The 21,516-nt window shown below is 43.2% G+C and overlaps 1 protein-coding gene across 5 annotated transcripts in view; it reads left to right on the plus strand.

Moving 5' to 3' along the window:
* CELSR1 (cadherin EGF LAG seven-pass G-type receptor 1) overlaps positions 1 to 21,045 on the plus strand; it is a 176,979-nt gene extending 155,934 nt beyond the window's left edge. For 2 of the 5 annotated variants that reach the window (XM_048301140.1, XM_048301141.1), the window contains exons 25-35: positions 2,860 to 3,034; positions 8,667 to 8,779; positions 10,097 to 10,176; positions 11,690 to 11,816; positions 13,726 to 13,851; positions 14,159 to 14,295; positions 14,777 to 14,880; positions 15,679 to 15,846; positions 16,714 to 16,956; positions 17,254 to 17,518; positions 18,831 to 21,045. In XM_048301140.1, coding sequence (XP_048157097.1) covers positions 2,860 to 3,034; positions 8,667 to 8,779; positions 10,097 to 10,176; positions 11,690 to 11,816; positions 13,726 to 13,851; positions 14,159 to 14,295; positions 14,777 to 14,880; positions 15,679 to 15,846; positions 16,714 to 16,956; positions 17,254 to 17,518; positions 18,831 to 18,855 — 1,563 coding nt within the window. In that variant the 3' untranslated portion in view covers positions 18,856 to 21,045. Of the gene's footprint in view, positions 1 to 2,859; positions 3,035 to 8,666; positions 8,780 to 10,096; positions 10,177 to 11,689; positions 11,817 to 13,725; positions 13,852 to 14,158; positions 14,296 to 14,776; positions 14,881 to 15,678; positions 15,847 to 16,713; positions 16,957 to 17,253; positions 17,523 to 18,830 lie in introns of those variants that run through there. The other 3 variants (XM_048301136.1, XM_048301138.1, XM_048301139.1) reach the window with 3 other exon arrangements.
* Positions 21,046 to 21,516: the final 471 nt, after the last annotated feature.

Raw genomic sequence — 21,516 nt, forward strand, 5'->3', positions numbered from 1 at the left:
CTAATGGTTGTACTTGGTGAGATTGTTCTCTTTCGCTCCTTCTCATTTTCATGTTTTGGGGCTCATGGTGTGATCATGTCCTGGAGTGTTACCAGGACTCAATGGTTTTTGTAAATGGTTTAAAGGTTTCACCCCAAACCTTGAAACATTTACAAAGATCTTTAATTTACAGCATGTACTTCATGTGGCAGAAAGCTGCTCCTTACAGCCTACCCAGTCAATTTGAGAAGGTAGGAGGGCTGTAAGCCATGTCTGCTTGAGACAATTATTCATCTGTCTGTGTGGAATGAGAGTTGTCTAACGAGTCATGCACTGATGAACATAAAGAGGTAAAGAATGCTGGAGCACAAATAATGCTGTGCTGCTTGGCATCCAGCCTGGCTTTTATGGGTTTCTGTAAATTAACAGTCACATTTCTGGGTGAGGTTTTAATCTTTCCCTGGACTATTGATAGAAAGTGATTTATTTTCTTTCTTTTTTCTTACCTGAAAAAGGTAATGTTCAGGGCAGCACTCTACTCATATGCATGTGAGAGTAGGAACAAAAAAAGCACTGCTTACATAGAGGGAATAAAGATGGTTTATTTGGTGAGCCACATTTTCAATACTACTTGATGTTATTATAAAGCTGATGTAGTAAGTGAATCCAGAAAGTTGGCGGTCTTTGTATGATTCTTTTACTCAGCAAAGTTAAATAGGGAAATGTACATTTCTGAGCATTACACCATGAAAAACCACTAAAAAGTCATGCCAAAGTCTGAAAGCAGGGTCAGTGCTGCACGGGAACAAAAGGTTCCAAAACACAATGTAAAACATTTTCAAACAAGAACTGAATGGTTGCACAAAGTTCTCTTAATTCAAGCTTGTCAACAGATCCTTGGCAAAATCCTTTGTTCGGCTTCTGAAAGGAGAAAGTTAATTGCAAGATTACAATTCAGGTGTCGGATGCTTGTGGTCATTCCTGTTTTCACCCATCAAACTGTTAAGTTGGGAGAGAAAACTGGTTAGCAAATATTGCAGAAATGCAAGTATCTGAAGGTCATAGGTTGAATTCAAGGTGGCCATTTGATCACAAAGATGACTTCAGCTACCAGTTTGCCCATTGTAGCTGTTACTTCTAGTCACACTGTGGACCTGATCTCTTTGGTTTCAGCAGGTCCTTAATTTTTGCTGCTCTCAGCCTGGCAGAGCTCAGTGATCCACTTTGTGCTGCTGATGTAGTGTAAAAACCAAATCCAAACATAGGACTGGAAGCTCCAGGTCCCTTTGTTCCTAGCTGAAGTCATGAACTATCCAACCAGCATTACCCTGCTTCTCTTTGTCCGTATGGCTTCTTTGCCTGACTGCAAGTAGCACAGCCCCAAGAGAGGGGTAGAGCAAGCATTTCTGGACCCAGAATATCCTACAGCCTGGTGATTAGGGTTGTTTTCTGTGTGGACAAGAAGAGGGTTAACCGCCATGCTCAAGCCAGGTAGAGACAAGAAGCCACTCTCCCACTTTGTAGTCAAATACCCTGACTTTGACATTAGGTAAAAGACTGGTCTGCAGGGTAGGTGGTGCTATACTTCTGCTGCATCTTTTAGTCCAGTGATAATGACCAGGCATCCTCCATGACTTGATGAAGTACAGATGTGCAAGGTCTTCAGGGTTTGTCACTGAAGGGCAGAGTGCAAGGACAAAAGAGATGGCAACAGCCTTACCCCATGGATGCATCCATGCTTTTGCTTCTCAAATTTTTTTTTTTTTTTGAGAAAGAGTCCCAGAAGAGGAGATGTAGCTGGAATAGATAATTTCAGATCTGTGACAGACACATAGGGGCATAATAGTTGGCTGACTTTATGTTGGATTGTAAGATCCTGCCAAAGTTTGTCTATTTGTGACATTTCACTTAGCTAGTAAGAAATTTCTCAAAGAAAGAGTGGATTTCTTCCGCACATCATCTGTAGCTCATGTTCAGCATGTTCACTTTTCCTTGCCTGAAGCTTCATGACTTACTGTTCCCAAAACGGAAGTTTTCCTGAGAAGGAACTTTCTCAGGGACAGGTCCTAAACTGAAGGCCTAAGATCTTCTCACACATCCCCCCCACCTCTGTCAAATATGAGAAGACTTGCTTTGTAGTTTTTTATCTACTAATAAAACAAAAAATATAGTCTACTTTAAAACAAAAGAAAACTGTACCAAACTAGCATACTTCCTTTTCTCTCTGGAAAGAATGTAGTGTCAGAAAAACCCATAGAATGGCTGTTGATGTGGCAATGGAAGACCCTGAGTAAGCGCGGGGCTGAGGGTGGCTGTTCTCAGGGCAGTTTATGGGCTTTGCAGTGAGACCAGTTTAGCTGATGCAGTTAAACATGCTATGGTTGAATTCACTGTAGTGGCATTGTGCAGGTGAGACTCATACACCAGGCAGGGCAAAGGATCTTCGGCCTCCAGAGGAGCATCCTCACCTCCTGCTCTGCCCCAGGAGAAAGAGCCAGGAGCTCTGCCAGCCCTGCCCTTTTTGCAGGCAGAAGGACTTTGGTCAGAATAGCTCAAATCCTCACCTTTGCAGCAAGTATGCACAGAGAAATTAGCCACAGAACAGAGAGGGCAAGGGCAGTGACTGAAAGTGTGTTGGGTTGATAAGGGTGAAGCTGAACCAGATTCAGAACAGGTGACATAATTTACTTTAAAAAAAGAAAAATCTTTCACAGTATGAGCAGCTCTTCTTAAACTCTAAAAAACTTATTAAAGGCAGTATATTTGTTCTGCCAAAATCTTTTTATTACACTTGCCATTAGCTGCACAGGGGGAACTGGTGACTCACCAGGTTGTGATTCAGAAGAGCAACTCTAATTTCCCTGCCCTTTCCCTCTGCAGTTTGTGTGTACCGTGATTGCCATCCTCCTGCATTATTTCTACATGAGCACCTTCGCATGGATGTTTGTGGAGCAGCTCCACATCTACCGGATGCTGACTGAAGTGAGGAACATCAACTTTGGGCACATGCGGTTCTACTACGTTGTTGGCTGGGGCATTCCGGCCATCATAACAGGTACCCTCAACCACCCCAAAAAAGCTTTGTTTCCCTGCTATCTTCACTGGCCAGGTTCAGGGAAATTACCCCATCCCAGACAGCCAAGGGTGTTTTCCTGAACCAGGGCAGCACCAAGCCATATCTAGCAGAAGTCAGCCCGAATTTGGCGGATCTGTGTACCAAATGTCTGTTGCCCCAGCTGAAGTGATATCGATGGTTATGCAATAACAGGGACACACATTAAATTAGGACTTGATAACATTGCTTGGGAATAACAGTACTTTTATTTCAACAACTTTGCCAGTAGCTTTCAGGAATTTTCCTTCCCTGTGCTGGTACCTCCAGATATGGACACACTGTCTCTGAGAGAAGTAACTGCAGTGGCTTCAGAAGCAATCCTGCCCACAGGATATTACTGTCCTTCACTGGACATTTCCACTGCCTACCCTCAACCAGCAGTAAATACATCCTGAAAGGAATTTCAGCGGCTCTGTTTCATTTGGCATAAAACCAAGCTGGGAATACTCAAGCTGCCTTTTACTTAATTTTGGATACAAAGGTTGTAACTTCCAGTTGAGGAAAAGTAATGAAAAGCTGGAGGCAGTAATCTTTTAAACCAATCCAGATTGATCCACAGGAGCACATCCATCTCCGCCCTCACCGTGCCTATTTTTGCCATCAGACATTTCCAGTGCTACTGTAAGCACACGGCGCTGTGTTAATTCAGGCAGACAGCTCCTCAGGAATTGTGCTTCACAGAACAGTTGGAGTGGAGTTTTTTGGTTCAACTGTTTCAGCATGTATCTGTTTCCATATGGGAAATCAGATCATAGGCAGGCAGTTACCTTTTATGCAATTAGTGTTATTTTTACAGATAATAACATACTGTCAGCAATGGCAGAGGTTTAGATGTCTCTGAGATCAAACAAATAGCTATCGCTTATGTACACTTGCAAAAATATTATGGACCAAGTTAAAAATACATACTTGTTCTTTTTTTCTGTGTGTTTTAAGAAGGTGTAATACCAAAACACAGCATAGGCTGGTACAGTTTAATTCTCTCTTCAGAGAGCTGGTAAGTTTTTCCATATCACTTTGTGCCTAAATAATTTCTACTTCTATCAATTTATAGTAGAAAGCACAGCCCAGGAGGTTCTGCCACTCTAGACGTATCCCAGACATTTTAAATAGAAATTGTCCTTGAACTTCTGAAATGTTTCAGACCTATGTGACTTTTATCAGTACATACAGGACTACTACAGTATTTTCAGGAACACTGAAGTGCAATCAGATATTTGGCAGCATCATTTCTGGCAGAAAAGAAGTATCATTAAATAACAAAAAGTAATTACATTTCAAAACTCATTATCTTTAGAAGAACTTTATTGGAAGGAGTTTCTGCTTCAGGTTTACTTTCTCTCCCGAAATTTAAATTAATTTGGACCCTCTCAACAGCAGTGTTATGCAGTCTAAATATCACAAGCATACCATTTTTCTACTTAGATATTGCTCTCTGTGATAAGGAACTATTTTGCACTTTTAAAACTTTCCAGGTTGTGTCCTTCAATTTAATCTCTGAATCTACTGAATTTGCAGTTCAGTTTAAATGAAAAGTCAGATCCCTATTACTGAAAAAGTCAGGGGATTTTGTGAAATGAAGGATAAAGGAAACGAAGCCTTTAGTTTGCCCTTCCAGGCTTATAAATCATCTGAAGAGAAAATTGTTTCATCATAAATTGCACAATGTAGGATTTCTTGCCTCTAGATAACTTGTTACTGTACATATTTTAAATAAGCTTCTTTATAAATTTTAATTTCTAAACAGTAAAAAGATTCTAGCTTCATAACATGAATCTTAAACATTATTTATATTGCTTTATGAGAGAAGGATTGTTTATTTTTCTTAGTAGTGGTATAGTCTAGGTATGGGAAGAAATTTTAGTCTTGGGACATGCAGGGAACTTTTTTATTTTAAAGATAAATACTATTTCATCTTCATCATAGCTATCCTGAGAGGGAAAAAAACCAAACCTACAATAGCAGTGGCTTTTTGTATATAGTTTTTTCTACTTTCTGTGCTCAAACTGATATTCATTTCAAGTGGGACATAGTGGTCCTAAGGCATCTGTGATGGGAGCAGGCTACTTGCAGAAGGGAACCTTGACCTTTAGAAGGGGATAAAACTTAGTAAAAGGTTTACAGAGGAACACTCAAACGGGGAAGAACCACATTTAATCACAGCATAGAAATGGAAATTGCCATGAACAAGAATAGAATAGAATAGAAGTTGGAAGAAGGCTTACAGTCATCAAAAGAGTATGGATCTGGAATAGTCCTCCATTGGGAGTGATAGTGGAACATTTTAAATTTGCTTTAAGCTTGCTGATTTTAAAGTGTAGTTTGATCCATCTTGGAGAGGGATTTTATTACTTCCTTGCCTGAGGAGCAAAGGGCTGGATTTGGCATCCAGCAAGACCCCCCCAGTTCTGCCTGTCTCTGTGGCAGCACACTAGCTGCTTGACATATGTGTGCAGTAACAGCTTTGCCATGGAGACTGCAGTACTTGTGTTAAAACAGGTTCTTATGCAGCCCTAAAACCAGTATCACCCAGAAACTGGCACTTCTCAAATCCTAAGCAAAGCAATGAGCCCAGAGAGAGGTAAGGCTGCCCCACAGCTGCCTGAGTCACACATGGCTGCTGAGCCCTCAGGAGCTCAGAAGGGTCAAAATGTGCCCCTCTTGCAACCCTTGGCACAGTCCTGGGATGGGCGCTGGTCCCCACAGGACTCTTGGCCATAGGACCAGCCCCAGTTCCTGCAAATGTCAGCAAGGTAACACTTTACTCAAAGGCAGAATGAAGCCAATGTAATGTAATACTGAGAAACATTTTGGCACATCAATTAAATGCTGCAACCTGGCTGCCCTTAGCGGACTGAGTGCGCAGGCTGAGTGATATTTCACATGTTGTTGACTGCAGTAATATTTGAACCATGTACCTGAAGACAGCAATTTTCCCCATTTGTTTAATGGAGAACTTCAGGGTAGGATTGTGAGAGTGAAAAAATTTTGCTGCCTGCCAGTTACTCATAGAGCCAGAGTCCTATAAATGAGGAAATCCAGTCCTGGGAAACAGACTGTATCCGTAGAATTACATCTGTATAAAATACTTTATGGTCCCTTAATCATTTATGGCTAATTCTTTCTGGATGGCAACTGCTGAAGGAGGTTGTGGAAGAGCCAATGGGAGCAGGGAGGGAGACTAGTCCTATCTCATTCCACATTTCAGTGAAAACAGATCCAATATCCACTGGTCTGCCAAATAGCCGGTTTAGTTTTCATAGACCATAGGCCTGTACCAGATGTGAATATTGGCTGTGGGCCAGTTCTAAGCAGCAAGAGTGAAATGCAGCTACCTTTCCCTTTCTCTGTGTCTTTTCATCCAAGCACTCAGGCTTCAATTCAAAAAAGATGACTATTAATGCACATGGACCCTTCTTGCAGAGACCAGCTCTGCTGTCAGCCTTGGCCGCCTCTTGAGACAGGACATACGCTCATCATGTTAGGTCCTCCCATGCCCAGACAACATGCTGCAGCCACCTGCCATCTGTCACTGGCCACAGACCTCACAGGGATCAGTTTCTGTGTCTTGAAGAAGGAAGATCTCTGCAGACATGGTACACCTGTCTCAAAGCGGGAAAAGGATCTTTGCACAGGAATTAGCAGGGCTCATTAAAAGAGCTTTAGACTAGGTTTGAAAGAGGAAAGGGATAAAATCAGGCTCACTAGAGGCAATCAGAGGGAAGAATGCCAGTGTTCGTGGGGCAGTATGCTAGCGAAGTCCTTCTGTCTGCCATCTCAGTGGAGGCAGGGGTTGGAGATCCATGTGGCAGCAAAGATGCAGGTGTTTCTGTGTTAGAAACCATGGGAACACTTATCTGTGTTAGGGGTTGTTTTGACTGTCTAGAGCTTGATGTTGGTGATAAAAGTCTTTATGGGTAAGAATCATCATGAAGGACCACAAGGCAGATACCACAGTGAGAGTCTGTTATAGACATCCAACCAGGATGAGGAGGCAGAGGAAATAGTCTATAAACAGGTGGGAGAAGTCTCACCATCACTAGTCCTTGTTCTTGTGGGGGACTTCAGTTTAACAGGTGTCTGCTGGGAATACAACTCAGCAGAAGAAAGAGTCCAGGAGGTTCCTGGAGTGTGTGGAAGAGAACTTCCTGATGCAGCTGATGAGTGAGCAAGAAAAGGAAGATGCCCTGCTGGACCTGTTCATTGTGAGCAGAGAAGGACTGGTGGGTGATGTGATGGCTGGAGATTGTCTTGGACACAGTGATACAAAATTATAGTTTTCAATACTCTTAGGAGAAAGGTGGGGATTCAGCAGAACTTCCGCCTTGAACTTCCAGAGGGCTGACTTTGGCCTGTTTAGAGGCTTACCCACAGTGTCTCTTGGGAGGCAGTCATGAAAGGCAAAGAAGTCTGGGATGGCTGAACATTCCTCAAGCAGGAAATCTTAAAGGCACAGGAGCAGGCTATCCCCACATGGCAAAAGACAAAGCAATGGGGAAGACCAGCCTGGCTGAACAGGGAGCTTTTGCTGGAATCCAGGGAAAAATGGAGGAAAAGGCAGATAACTCAGGAGGACTAAAAGGATGTTGTGATCATCCCCCTGTACTCGGCACTAGTGAAGCCACACTGCAAATCAGTTCAGTTTTGGGCCCCTCACTACAAGGAAGACAGTGAGGTGCTGGAGAGTGTCCAGAGAAGGACAATGAAGCTGATGAAGGGTGTAGAGCACAAGTCTGATGAGGAGCAGCTGAGGCAGCTGGCGGTGTTTAGCCTGGAGAAAAGAGGTCTCAGGGGACATCTTATCTGGAAGGTCTTTTCCAACCTAAACGATTCTATGGTTGTATGATTTTGCAGGTCAAAGGCAGCAATCCCAGTCCATCACCATGGGCGAGGTGTAGGTCACCAAGTCAGACAGCACTGTAAATCACCAGGTGAATGTTGGGCTCAGAGAGTCCCTTGGAATTGGCCAGGTTTTGAAAAATAAATAATAAAAGATGTGGTTTTAACTCAATTGCCTTGGGGCATTAAGTCCTTTTCAGACAATGCTGAAAGCAAGGTGAGGTACCTGGGATGGCAGTTCAAAATGAATCCCACCTGAGCTCAAGCAGTTAACTCCCATAAGTTCCCAGGTTCCTTTGTCTCTGATGTTATTTTAGTGACAGCAAGTTAAGAATGCCCTTTTTTTTCGTAGCATAGACATCTCCTCAGTTATGATTCATTTCATTCTGCTGCGCAGGCTTATTGAAATTCCTCACGTCACTCACCCTCAAGGCTCACACTGTGTGAGAATGACTATAAAACTGTGCTGAAACAGAATTAATTTGGGACTTGCGTTTGTTATAGTTTTTATGTAGCTGAACTTTGTTCTAGCTGGCAAAACTCAAAGTATTGTTTGATATGACCAGCGTAAAGCTTTTGATTTACAAAATTTTATTTCAATATTTGCTTTGATTTTGCCTTTACAGACTTCCCTGTTGAATAAATTTTGCCGTGATAATTTTGCTTATTTGAAACTACATTTGGTTATAGGCAGCACTTTTCTGATTTACTTTTTCTCCATTTTATGACACAGGACTTGCTGTTGGTCTGGATCCACAAGGCTATGGGAATCCTGATTTCTGCTGGCTGTCTGTTCATGACACCCTGATCTGGAGTTTCGCTGGGCCCATCGTAATGGTTGTTGTTGTAAGTAGGGGGAGTTGGCATCCAGAGCTGTCTCTTCCTGCAACCTTTTCTCATATGTTTTGTCAAGCAGTAGTCATGCAAAGCAACTGTGTTCTTTACATTTGAAGCAAATGTACTCGAGCTTGCATCTTTTGTTTAAATAGATACGACATGAGTTAAGCTTCTTGAAATCAGAGAGCTGCTTGCCAGTACAAAGATTGCTTGTGGAGCAATGGCTGTATGGCCAGAAACCTATTTCCCATTTGCTTTGTTCCATTTTCGAAGGGTTGGTCTGTGAGCTTATTAAACAAATCAACAAAATAAACCATAACAAGTCACTTCATCCAGAAGTCCTAAAGGAATATTAAATATTTCCGCTTTCAGGAATTTAAAAGAATGGACTGGTGTTTAACTTCTCTCTTAGAGCTTCTCCTTCAAAGTAACACCAGAAGATAAATATTTGTGGTTTGACTCTTACCTTGAATGCCAAATGCAGTTCTGGTCTCCTCATCTCAAAAAGTATGAAGTAGACCTAGAAGCAGTGTAGGTTATGGTCAGGAGTCATCAGAGACATGGGACAGCTCCCACTGGAGAACAAACAAGTGGACTAGGAGTCTTAAGCTTAGAGAAGAGAAAGCTGCAGAGAAGGGAGAAGGAGAAGCCTTGGTTGGTCTGGAGAAAATGGCTATGGACCCAACCATTCAAGGTCTTTCCAACACAAGCAGTAGCAGGAGGCAGCAGATCCTGAAGAAACAGGAGAAGCTGCATCATTTCTCCACAGCATTTTAAGTTAGAAACTCTGAGAAACAGGACAATGGCAGTGGTAAAGCTCTGCACAGTTTTGGAAAGTGAATGACAAGACAAATTCTCAGCATGAATATTCACTACGAGTGATTAAGTATAAATGCACCACCAACCTAGTACATCCCAGTTGACGTGGAAATGAGTGGAGACTAGAGGTTTATTCAGAGTAATTATCACTGTATGCTCTGCTAGAAAATACTCCTAAATTCTGGTTTGACCAAACTGAAACAAGGTGCTGGGCTGAGGTGGACACTGGTTTGGACAACAACAGCCATTCTCGAGTTTTTATCTTTCACTCAAGAATCTTTGCATAGGGTTGTCTTACTGAATTTCATCCAGATCAAGTGCCAGGATGTCCTTGACTATGTTGCCTTGAAACAAGGTGAATCTTGGAATTTAGAGACCTGTAAGTTGAAGGGAAAATATTCTTGGCACCACAAACTGTTTTATGATAAAAATTGCATTGTCATTGCAAATAGAGCTGTAACAAATGTACAGAAAGAATCCATGCTGTTATTTCAATTTCCCTTTCAGATAAACACTGTCATCTTTATACTAGCAATGAAAGCATCGTGCAGACGAAGGCAACGTTCATTTGAAAAAACAGGAGTCATGTAAGTTTGAGTTCAAAAACCTGTAGAAGTTGTGGCCAGAAATAATAAAAGACAGAATTGCCTAAAAGCAAGTTTTGGAGCAGGAAATAAAAAAGTTTTTTGGAGGAGAGTGTTGGTAAAGGCAATTGGAGCTGCTTCACCCCACCCACTCCTGGGGTTCCCTTGGAGGTCCTGTAAAGCCTCCACCAAGGTGCTCTGCATCACCAGGTGTAGGCAGGAGAAAGGAGAAGGGAAAGATCTAGCCTCCAGATGGTATCATTGCAGTCCTTCCAGATCTCTCATTATACTCTCTACTACACTGTCACTTCACCTCTGCCTATAGCATGCCCAGGTGGACATCAGTCTGCATCTCCCTGTTCTTGTCCATGGCTCAGATAGGTCTCCCCTCTCAAGTGTCTGGGTTCCCAGCTGTGTCATGGCAGAGACACACTGACATTCCCGTGCTGAGGGCCAGCCTGCCTGCATCCCACGCTCCATGGGATGAGCGGCATCGCACGCTGCAACCTGCCACCTTCCTGAGCTGTTGTGGCAGCCTGTTCTCATTAACATCTGTTTTGCCCAAAGCTCAGGATTTACCTGTGAACCCAAATGTGATTATCTAGTGGCAAGACAGCCCCTTGGGTTTTTTGTATGAGATTTCAAATGGCTGCTTCTCGTTCTCTTTTTCAGTTCTGGCTGTAGGGTGCTGTGTACACATTGGCATGGCTTTTCCAGCCCTGGTGTCCCTGGAGCTGTAGTCTTTGTGGTTCTCTGAACCCTAACACTAAACTTAAAGAAAACTAGAATCTGAGGGTGAGCTCACCAGCAACATGGGTGGCCCAGTTAATAAAAGTGTGGAAGGAGCAATGCTGGTGCAGTGCCGTGCTCCCCTTGGCATGCCCTTTCCAGCCCCAGTTTCCATGCAGCTGTCAGCTTTGTGGGACTCTGAACCCTACCCTGACTCCATTAACGTGCAGGGGTTGAGGATGACATCCAAATCTCCCTAAACCAAGGAGTATAATTGCTACCTAATGGCAGCAATTTTACTCATAATATAAAACTTCTGCTACTGTATTTGTTTCTGTCTTTTGAAAGTGTCTGTGGAAATTGTATTTTTAAGAAAACAAATATTCCCTGAGTGCCCTTGATTCAAAACCTCTGGTAGTAATGTTGGAAAGGAATGTGAGAGTGAGGCTGACAAACTGAAATGAGATGGACATGGCCATTTACTGCCCAGATGTGTTCCTCAGAGTCATCAAGGCTGAACAGCAAGGGCTTGGAAAACAGTCAGATTTGTTTGAAGAAAGTCTTGGAAATGAACTTGAAAAGAAATCACGTTTTTAACATGAATATGCTAAGCTGTGGAGTATTGCTGTGAGAGAGTTGGAAACTGGGACCTGGTGAACACTGCCCTAATTCTCCCAAAGGGCTTTTCCAGTTGCTGAGTTGTTGGGCACATAACAGCACCCATGGGGAGAAGTGTATCTCTTGTGTGCCATCACACTGCAAATGTCCATCTGTGTTTGCTTTACAGCTCTGTGCTGCGGACAGCATTCCTGCTCCTGCTGCTTATCAGTGCCACGTGGCTCCTGGGGCTCATGGCGGTCAACAGCGACGTCATGACATTTCACTATCTCTTTGCCATTTTCAGCTGCCTGCAGGTAAGTTGGATGGCATCTTGTCTGTGGCAGACCTTGGTGAGCACACTGCTTGCACCCAGACCTCCAAAAACCTGCTCAACATGAGCTAACTTAAGAAAATCAGAGATCTCAAGTGCAATTTTTGCTTTCTTTTCTCAAAGAGTGGGGTTTTTTTAACCAAAACTATAATTCGGTGTAATTACATCTCTTGCTTTTAGTCATTCTAAAGATAAGTGCATTACTATAGTAACCTGTGACAGTAGACAGTTATACCTCTGTCTTTCTAGAGACAAAGTCGTTGTTACTGTGTTCTGTGTGCTCATTGTTAAGTCATTCTGTTGCTACCACAAACAAGAGACTGTTATATTACACCCAGAGTCGATGGCTCCAAGTTCAAGGCTTTCACAAATTAAAAAAAGAGACAAGTAATGATTTTCAAATACAATGCGAGTTGTATTAGGGTTTTCCTGGGTTGCCTGTCCCAGTTTGCACAATTGTTGAATAAAGATGCAGAAAAGAGTTATTTGTAGGAGACCTGGCATGGAAGTAGTCACAGAGCTTCATGTCGGTCACAATTTGAATGTGACCAAGGATGGCAGTAACTGTCCTCTCAAGTGTCTGCAGTACTAAAACAGCTACTGTAGGACACTCTTTCAGCTGCAGCACAACAGCCACAACTTGCAGCCACAGAGAAAAAAAAGTCTGATGGGTCTCCTTTGGAGATGGCTGTCAGTGCCCTGGAAGTACAGCAGATAGCTCACCTTGGAGCAAGGTTATTTTGCCACTGCAACTGGTGTGCTCTGAAATAAATGCACCTACTCTGGCTGTAAAACCAGGCTTCCACAAATCTAAAATTAAATTAAATTAAACATAAACCTGATGAGAGGGACAAAGATCAACAGCTGGAATTCTCCAAACTTGCCCAGAGAGGTACAGTGGTATGTGGCATTTCACATCACTGCCTTCTTTGAACTTGTATTTTTAAAGAGACATTTATGTGAATTTTATTAATGAATAATCCCAAAGTGCTAGTGCCAGCTAAAATCACATTTGCTCGAATGTTTAGAAAGTGAGCTTGAAGTTTAAAGTTACTCTAAGTCAATTGCTTTGGCTGAAATAATGAAATTCAGGCTTCTTATGATGTTGGTACAGCTGCAACTTCATGAGTATTGGCTTTTCTATACTGTATGTCCAACCAAAGTTGGTAACTATTTGGCAGCTGCATTAATTCCCTCAGAGCAAATACATCTGAAGGCAGACACGTGTGTGTGCCCTGCCCCCAGCAAAAGCTGTTAATGTGTGTTCCTGGCAGCCAACAATTGCCCGGCCCTGGGGACTTCACTGATTTTCCCATCAGAGGTATTGCTTAACCAAGGAACTTAGACGACAAAAGTTGGGACCTCTCTGCCCCCAGTCCATCTTCACATCTCACAAGGCTTTCTAAAATTCTCTTAGACACAGTATTAAGGGCTCCTTTCACAGAAGTTGCCCATTTCCAGAGGCTTTCACTAAAGGCTGTGATATTTTTCATGTGCTGCTATTGATTTTTTCTCATCATCTGTGTAAAAGCTCTAAAATCCCAAATTCTAAAATTCCTGTGATGTTTTCTAGTGGGACATTCAGGTTCCCTTTGGATTTCTTCCCAAATCAAGCTGTGCTCTGTAAATTCTGGAGAAACACATCTTTGTGTATATTTTCCCAGGCCTTTAATGCACATTTGAATTTGGAATCAAATTATGAAGAAGTGCTAGGAGATCAGTCAATGCCATTTCAGTCAAAGAAAGAAAATAGTTATTGCTTTTGAAATACACCATCACGGACTATAAACTAGAATTCAGGGGTTGTTTCAGAATGGATGTTCTCCAATATCCATATTTGCAATGTGGTAGTAGTGAATCATTTACATTTTCCTCTCTCTAAAATTGTCCAGGGGCTGTTCATTTTCTTCTTCCACTGCGTATTTAACAAAGAAGTCAGAAAGCACTTGAAGAACACTTTAACTGGAAAGAAACCTCTTCCAGATGATTCCACTGCAACAAGAGCTACATTATTAACTGTAAGAAAAAAGCATTGGGAGAAAAACCATCCTTTTTGCTGGTAGAAGTTACCTAAAATAAACTTATAGGTGGCTTGCCTGTAATAAGTGAACTGAATGATTGCTTTCAGTGAGTTCTACAAAGATTACTGATGGCCTCTCTCAAAAGTTTTGGTTATTATTTTAATTTAAACCTTTGAGAGAAAATAATTATTTTCCCTGGTGTCAAAACCCATTTGGTTCTTTGAAACTTCGTACATTTGTGGGTAACATGAGCTTCTGGAAGGATCATTCTCTAATGCTTTATGTCTTTTTTTTTCCCTTTCAGCGATCTCTGAACTGTAACAACACATATATAGAAGAGCCAAACATGTATCGCACAACTATGGGGGAATCCACTGTCTCCCTAGAAAGCACCGTCAGGTCAGCCAAGAGCCACAATAGCTACCTTGCTTATATTCTCAGGTAATCTGGTGGCAGGTGCATGGCTTTCAGGTGCTTGCCTTTCCCTTTTTTATTGCTCTTGTGGAAACCAGAAATCTGGTTCAAATGCTACTTGATTTATGTCTTAACAGTTCTGTTTCATGTGACTGTCATTTTCTTTGGTGCATTTTCTGTTGCATGTGTCTTTGGGGCAGGGTTCTGGCAGTGCAGAGGTTAACCTAAGAGTGAGGTTACCTATATGGGCTATGCTGCTTGCCTGTTGCAATTCAGATGTGTCTCAAGGAGCACAGTTTAGCTCATTAGCTTTAGGGTTTTTCAGAGTGTGATTCATGTGGCACAAGGTAGATAACTAGATCAGGATAACCTTTGTCTCACTGTAAAGTGACCACTGGACAGTCAAGCACAGGCTGGCTGGCATCCCCTGAAGCTGTCTGTATGTCTGCCTTGTTGTTAAGAACAGTAAAGTGACCAAGAAAGTTGTCCTCTGTTTTTCTTCTCAAAGGGACGAGGCTGCTCATAAACTCAGTGGATCCTCAAGTCAAGCAAGGGCTGGTCAGACTGAAGCAGATTCCTCCATTTTTCATAGGAATCCGTCCAAATCCAATGGTAAGAATAATTTCTAAATGCTTTGACCCATTTGTGCACCTTCTCCTTCTCAGCACTTTCTCCGAAGTCTTCTGTAACAGGAAGAATAATTACAATAATTAGATGTTCTCATTCTGATTATGCTGTTGGCATAACAAGCTGTGTAATGGCTGCCTTACAAGGAAATCCTGGAATGGAAATATCATATATCTGCTGCTTGTGATGGTTTAATTTTTATCTGATGCTGTCACAGCTGTTGACAGTTTATGGAGTCCCCTTTCTTTCTCACAAATTATGTACTGTTGTTCTTGATTTTTAGTTGGAGAAATTTTAATGTTTGAGACCTTGAGGCAATATTCTCCTTTACTTGTCTGTGGTTTGTACAAAAAAAATGAGAAGTGCCTCTTGTCTGATTTCCTTTCATTTTGGTCTTGACATTCAATTTTGTTGCCTTGTAGCAGTTTTTAAGTTAAGTGCATTTCAGATTCCTGGTATTTCTAGGTATCTTATTTTGCCTGTGTGTTGTGTTCATTGAGATCCAATAGAGTTACTGTTCTGCATGTTAAATAGGGAAAAATGTGCTCCCACTCTGTCCTGCACATCCTGCCCACTAGCTGAGCCGAGTGGTTGTGCTTCCCAATGGTTGTGCTGCAGTCCCTCTGCATTTATCCTAGGTACACTTACAGATGTAAGAGCTCATTCCTGGCACGGCCTGAACCAGATGCCTGCCTTTCCTTCCTCCTTGTGCATTTGTCAGATAGATCTGTTCAGCTCCTATTTACACTTCCATCACTGTGTTTCCCCTGTCCACCTTTGCAGAGCATGATTCAGACTCTGACAGCGAGCTGTCCCTCGATGAACACAGCAGTTCTTATGCCTCCTCCCATTCATCGGACAGCGAGGAAGATGGACTCGAGATGGAGAAGAAGTGGAACACATCTACTTCCAAAAACAATGAACATGGCCCACTCCACAGCACACCCAAAGGTACTCCCAGTGCGAGGGGAGGGCAGTGGTGCACTAAAGTAGCTTTGGATTAGATGGGATGCATTTGCCACACTACCGTGCAGCTGAGGCAGCATCTCTACCTCTGCACCTTGCTTTGGTAGAGATCCTTGTTTCCAGCTTAGAGACCTTTCTTCTTCCAAAGGCTTGTTCCCAGGGGTGACTGAGTACTGAATGCTGAACACCCTAAAGCAGAGTGAGCTTTGCAGGCAGGTCCCCAAAGCATTTGGACATGGCATTACCAAGCCAGCAATATCTCATGAAGAAAAGGAGAAAGAAGCCACTTGTTTTGCAGGCAGGGGGAGGAAATGTCTGCCTCTCCTCATACAATAAAGGCATCTGTATCCAGTGGTGTTGGGGAGGTCCTGGACCTAAAGAGTTGGAAATCATTGACCATTAATATAATTTCTGTGTGACAGGGTGCAGGCATTTCTAAGCATTGTTGATACTGTCCTAATGAAATACAACTTTGAATGACAAACATCCAGGCTGTGTGCAGAGGCTCTTCACAGATACAGCACAGGGTGCCTTGGGTACCCTCAGCCTTCAGAAACCAACTTCCCCAAGGAAGGATCTCTGACCCTGGAGAGCTGAGAAGGCAGGTTTGCCTCACAGTTCTCCTTAATGGAGCTGGCAACCTTGCTCTGGGAAGGGTTTGGACATCCTGTCATCCTACCAGGTGATTTTTTGGGGGGTTTAATGCACCCTGAGGGCAGTGCAGTCCATCAAGGACCAACTGAAGGATCGCTCTGGTTTGACACACAGCTCCTCTCCAGCCACAGATGCCAGGCAGTGGTTGAGAGAACATACCAAAAGTGGTTTTCGAGCTAGTGTTTTTTTGCATTGCAGTTGATACCCTTCCCAATCATGTGAAACCCTATTGGCCCACAGAATGCGTATCAGCCAGCGATGGCGAGGACCCCAGCAGGAAACAAAAACTCAAAGTAGAGACCAAGGTCAACGTAGAGCTTCACAGGGAAAACCAGGTGAACCACAGCAATGAAGCACCACAGGACAAGGAGAACGAAGGGCAGCAGAAGGAGAACAGACCTCTGGCCCACCAGAATAACCAGCAGCCGGAGCAGAGGAAAGGTAACACAGCCTCACCGTTGGATTGGGAGACCGGAGGGTTAATGAGCATTAATTAGTTTAAAAGGTAGCTCTGTCAGGGAAGAACACTTTCCAAATGGCTCCAATCTGTGTAGCCAGATACACCATGGGAAGCTAGTGGGTAGTTGCTGCAGTCTGATCTTTTGGTTATGAAATTAAGTGCCAAACTAGAAGTCTTAGTAAGAAATAGAGAACGTAACATCTTGCATGCGCTCAGCTTGATAAATGAAATTACTGATACACTTAAAAAATTTCATTATTCTCTCTTTTCCTTAACAGGCATCTTAAAAAATAAAGTTACCTACCCTCCCCCACTGGTGGATAAGAATATGAAGAATCGTTTGCGGGAAAAGCTGTCGGATTACAATCAGAGCACAATCTCATCCAGGACTACTTCCCTAGGGACAAATGAGGGGGTCCGCTCTCCTTTAGACTTGGGGGTAACAGTAAAAAATGTTCGGAGGGAGCAGTCTCGAGACCAGCTCAATGGCATGGCCATGAACCTCCACGTGGGAACAGGACATGCTGACACCTCAGACTCAGAGTAAGTGTCACATTGGGATGCCCTGGCTGACCTCCTATGGTCTCTCCCTCCACCTTCCAATCCCAGACTCAGACATGAGCAAAAATTTCCTCTGGTGATTGCCCAGAGTCCTTCACCAGTAACTGTCTTGATGGTTTGCCCATACCATGTCCCCAGGCCGTGGTGTTTCAGTCATGAGAAGGCCAAAACAGGTATCACAGGCAAGGTGCCAGGACAGAGACCTGCTACTGGGCCACCCTGGCATGCTCTGAACTGCCAGGCTGATGTGGTACTGGCACACTTGGACAGGAGCAGCCTCACTCTGCCCTGCCACCCTGCCGGGGCTTGGCTGGGGAAAGGGACAAGGCTGTGGGGAGCATGGTGTGAGTGTCCATGTCTCAGAGGGCAGAGGGAAACCATGGCTGAGGCAGGAGATCCCAAGGCTGGAGAGAAAAACCAAGCTACCAATCCTAAATTGGCAATCAGTGTGTGAATTTATCATTGTAAACTAAATCAAATATAAACAAAAGGCTGAGCAAGCTCTCAGCCAAAGAGAATTCTCAGAAACCTCATTACTCATCATTGATAATTCTTGCATTTCAAATTAAGACAACAGCCATATGTAAAGTCTATGCAAACATTTTATTCATATAGTCTCATTCTTTATTAACATGAATAATAGTCTTATTCTTTCACCAAACCAAGAGAAAAATTCTCACCCAGCTTTAACTCTAGCACTATCTCACCAGGTTTTAAATATGCCTGTTGTCTGGGTGCACAGACCATTCCCAGCTCACTATAAAAGCACATCTTTGGATTGCTGGGAGTTGGCTGATGAAATAGATCCTGGTTAGGCAGGAAACATGGATGTTTTGAGTAAGCCATAACTACCTGCTGCTACCAGGTAACACAGTCATTACTGGGGAATAACTGGCCAGCTTGCACTAAGCAACTGTGTTATCTATGCACCTTTGGCATAATGGAAAGCTCTGCTGTTGGCAGCAGACTGCACGAATCTGTCTGATACACCAGGCTTCTAACAGCTTGTAAGATCTGTATGTGAACCTTGCATCCTCAGCGAAGCATTAGCCAAATACAGACTCTCTGTAGAACTTCCTCTAAAGCATTTCTCTTGTGTACTACCTGGAACTGTTTCTCTCAGGTGGTCTTCCCCTCCAAGACAGCATCCCCCCTGCAAGCATTGGTTTGGCAAGGCATGGTAACTTCACAGGGCATGAGCCCTTGCTGAAAAGGATTAGGTGGGTTTGGGTGGAGCAGTTTGCCTGTACCTGTTTAACCCTAAGCCTGCATGATCACTTCTTCTCACTAACAGAGGCAGTAATGAAACTTCAATTTGAACCATCAGGAAATTGTGATCCCCTCTGCACGGTTCTGACTCCTCGCCACGGCGTCGCCGCCTGCCCGCCTCGGACTTCATCAGAGAGGCCACACGGTGAGGAGGATGAGGTGGGCATCGATTCCCACCTGGTTTCATGTTCTGGCAGACTCCTGACTGCTCCTGGCACAGCCACAGTGCCCGGCTGCACTTGCAATACGGGCGCTGTGTGGTACGCTCCTCCCGCAGGAACCCGTGCCGAAAACACGGAAACGGCCGCAGGGATGCCCTGTGTTGGATGGATATCTGTGCACGGTGCAGACAGTGCTGCAGGGGTTGCTTTTTGCAGGGGAGAACCAAGGAAAAACACATTGTTATCCTAGAGGACCTACGATAAGGCAATCCATCAGCCTGAAGACAAGCACTAGGACGTGTCTCTTGTGGAGTTTTGATGGCTGTAGTGTGAACCCTTGAGGCTGCTGGGCTCCAGGAGGAATATCCCAACAAGTGTCCTTTGGTTTCTATGCCACCATCTCTGTCCACCCCCCTACGGACACGTCGTCTTAAGAAAAAAAAATCCTTTATATATATATAAAAAGTGTAGATACTTTTATATATTTTGTATGGTGTTGCTAAAGAAAAAGTTCCTTTGTATATTTTACATTTATACTGATCTTCTTAATTTGATAATAGGAAATCAATTAAAAAGATGTTTTGATATTTTTTATATGAACATTGCACAATTTTACTTGAATTTGGCGTTTGATAAGTAACTGAGGTTTGCCTGGAAGCCACCTTCAGACACGATGCAGTTTTCAAAGTAATACAGTAAATTACATCAAAATCCATGACTATAATTTATAAGTTTTGTTAACAGATTTTGGAACACTTTAAGGGCACAGTATCTTTTTCTCATAACCTTCTAAAACCCACAAAAATTTGTTTTCTGCATTTTTTTGGTAGTTTGATCTCTTCTCACAAGTTCATTGACATGTTCAGGAACTGAACTTCAGGACGCATATCTTTGTGTAAGGTTTCAACTCAGTCCTTGTCTGGAAGAAGTCAAATCAGTATTTCCCTTACCAAGAACAAGAAAATTAAGTGGTGCGGTTGTGTGGTAGGTTTTTACCTTGGTCAGGCTCTGCAACAAACCAGCACTCTGCATGTCCCAGGGAGAGGGCCCTCCTTCCATGGGCAAGTTCTGCCTCAGGTGCAGTATTTTTTTTTTCTCTCTTCTCACTGGATTCAGCACATCTAATCATAGCAGAAATAGAAGACTTTAAAGATGTCCAGATTTCACTGTCCAGCTCTTTGACAAAACCCTGGCCTTCCTGGTGTTTCAAAAAGCACATGGAAGGCTTAAGGTTTCACATTTCCCACAAAATGTGCTGGTTTCACAAGTATCAGAAAGTTAAGCGTGACCTGTCTGCTGTCTTCACCTTCCTGCAATGTTTACAAAAAAAAGGAAGAGTAAGATGTGAAAAAGTTTGCATCCAACAGTGTTAGGCAGAGCTCAGCCGGTGGCTCCTCGTGGTGGGAATATGTGACTCCAAGGATGACAGTGGTGTGGCTGTGCCTGCTCTCTGCCAGTAAGGCTTTCAGGAGCTCCGTGCTCACCACAGCAGCCCTTTTGGGGAAATACTGGCTATTGTTTGTGCAAATGTGTGTGTGAAAGGGAAGAAATAGAAAATCAGGCTAAATAAAATGCAAGAGTTGAGGAAAAGGTGAAAAACAGTATACTGTAATCTTGGTTTCATTATATTCCTATGCATTTTCAAAAGTATCAAGGAAGCCTTTAGAAGGGGAGAGGGAGGAAGGATGCTGTTCCTTTAAAAATTATGCAACATACTGTGTGACATTTTCTGACAGAAAAAAATTTTGAATGTTTTAAGGGTCTGGCACTTGGCTGTGTGCTCAGGCATTGTGTATAACCCATGCTAGTTGTTCTTACATCTGTGTATGTGTATTTTGTCCCAGTGAGATGTAGGTAGTTTTTATTTTGATCAGAATTGTTGCAGTAAATGAGGGTCAGTTGTATTAATGACAAAAAAATTAAACCTATTTTTATGACTTTTTAAAAGCTTTATGGCAGATTAGACACTGGAAGTTTGTTTGGTTTTTTTAACAAATGTATATTTATTAATGTGCAGAACACTGGAATTGCAGCACAGATGAAAGGAGAATTTACAATAAATTAAGAAATTTTTTTGGACTTGTATTCTTCCTCTGGTTGTTTATTTTTAAGTGCGGATGCTGAGGGTCCAAATGGCATTTCCTGGGGTTTAGAAAGTAGCAGGAGCGGGAACATACGGATACCCATCTCTCTCACTGAGGCAGCAGAGGCTGTAAAGCACCAGCCAGGCAATGCACACACCCCGCTGCCAGCCCAGGACCCTGTGCTGGCACAGGGTGCCAGAACTGCATCACATTTCAGTCCAAACCTGCGGCATTTTTCAGACATGGGACATGGCCTGTGGAAGAGAAATGCCCTCTGCTAACCCAGAGCAAAGCAGGTCACCAGGAAAGCAGCAGATTTAGAAAAGGACGTGTGAGAGCAGCCAGGGGAGTGGCAGCCAGCCCAGCCCACAACAGCCTGCAGTGAGCGACAAGGACCTTCTCAGATGGTCTGTGCTCCGTCCTTGGCTCTCCCAAGCCAGCTGAGGCTGAGCTGTGGTCCTGCTCA

The sequence above is a fragment of the Corvus hawaiiensis genome, chromosome 4 (genome assembly GCF_020740725.1).
Source record: "Corvus hawaiiensis isolate bCorHaw1 chromosome 4, bCorHaw1.pri.cur, whole genome shotgun sequence".
Taxonomy (NCBI): Eukaryota; Metazoa; Chordata; class Aves; order Passeriformes; family Corvidae; genus Corvus; species Corvus hawaiiensis.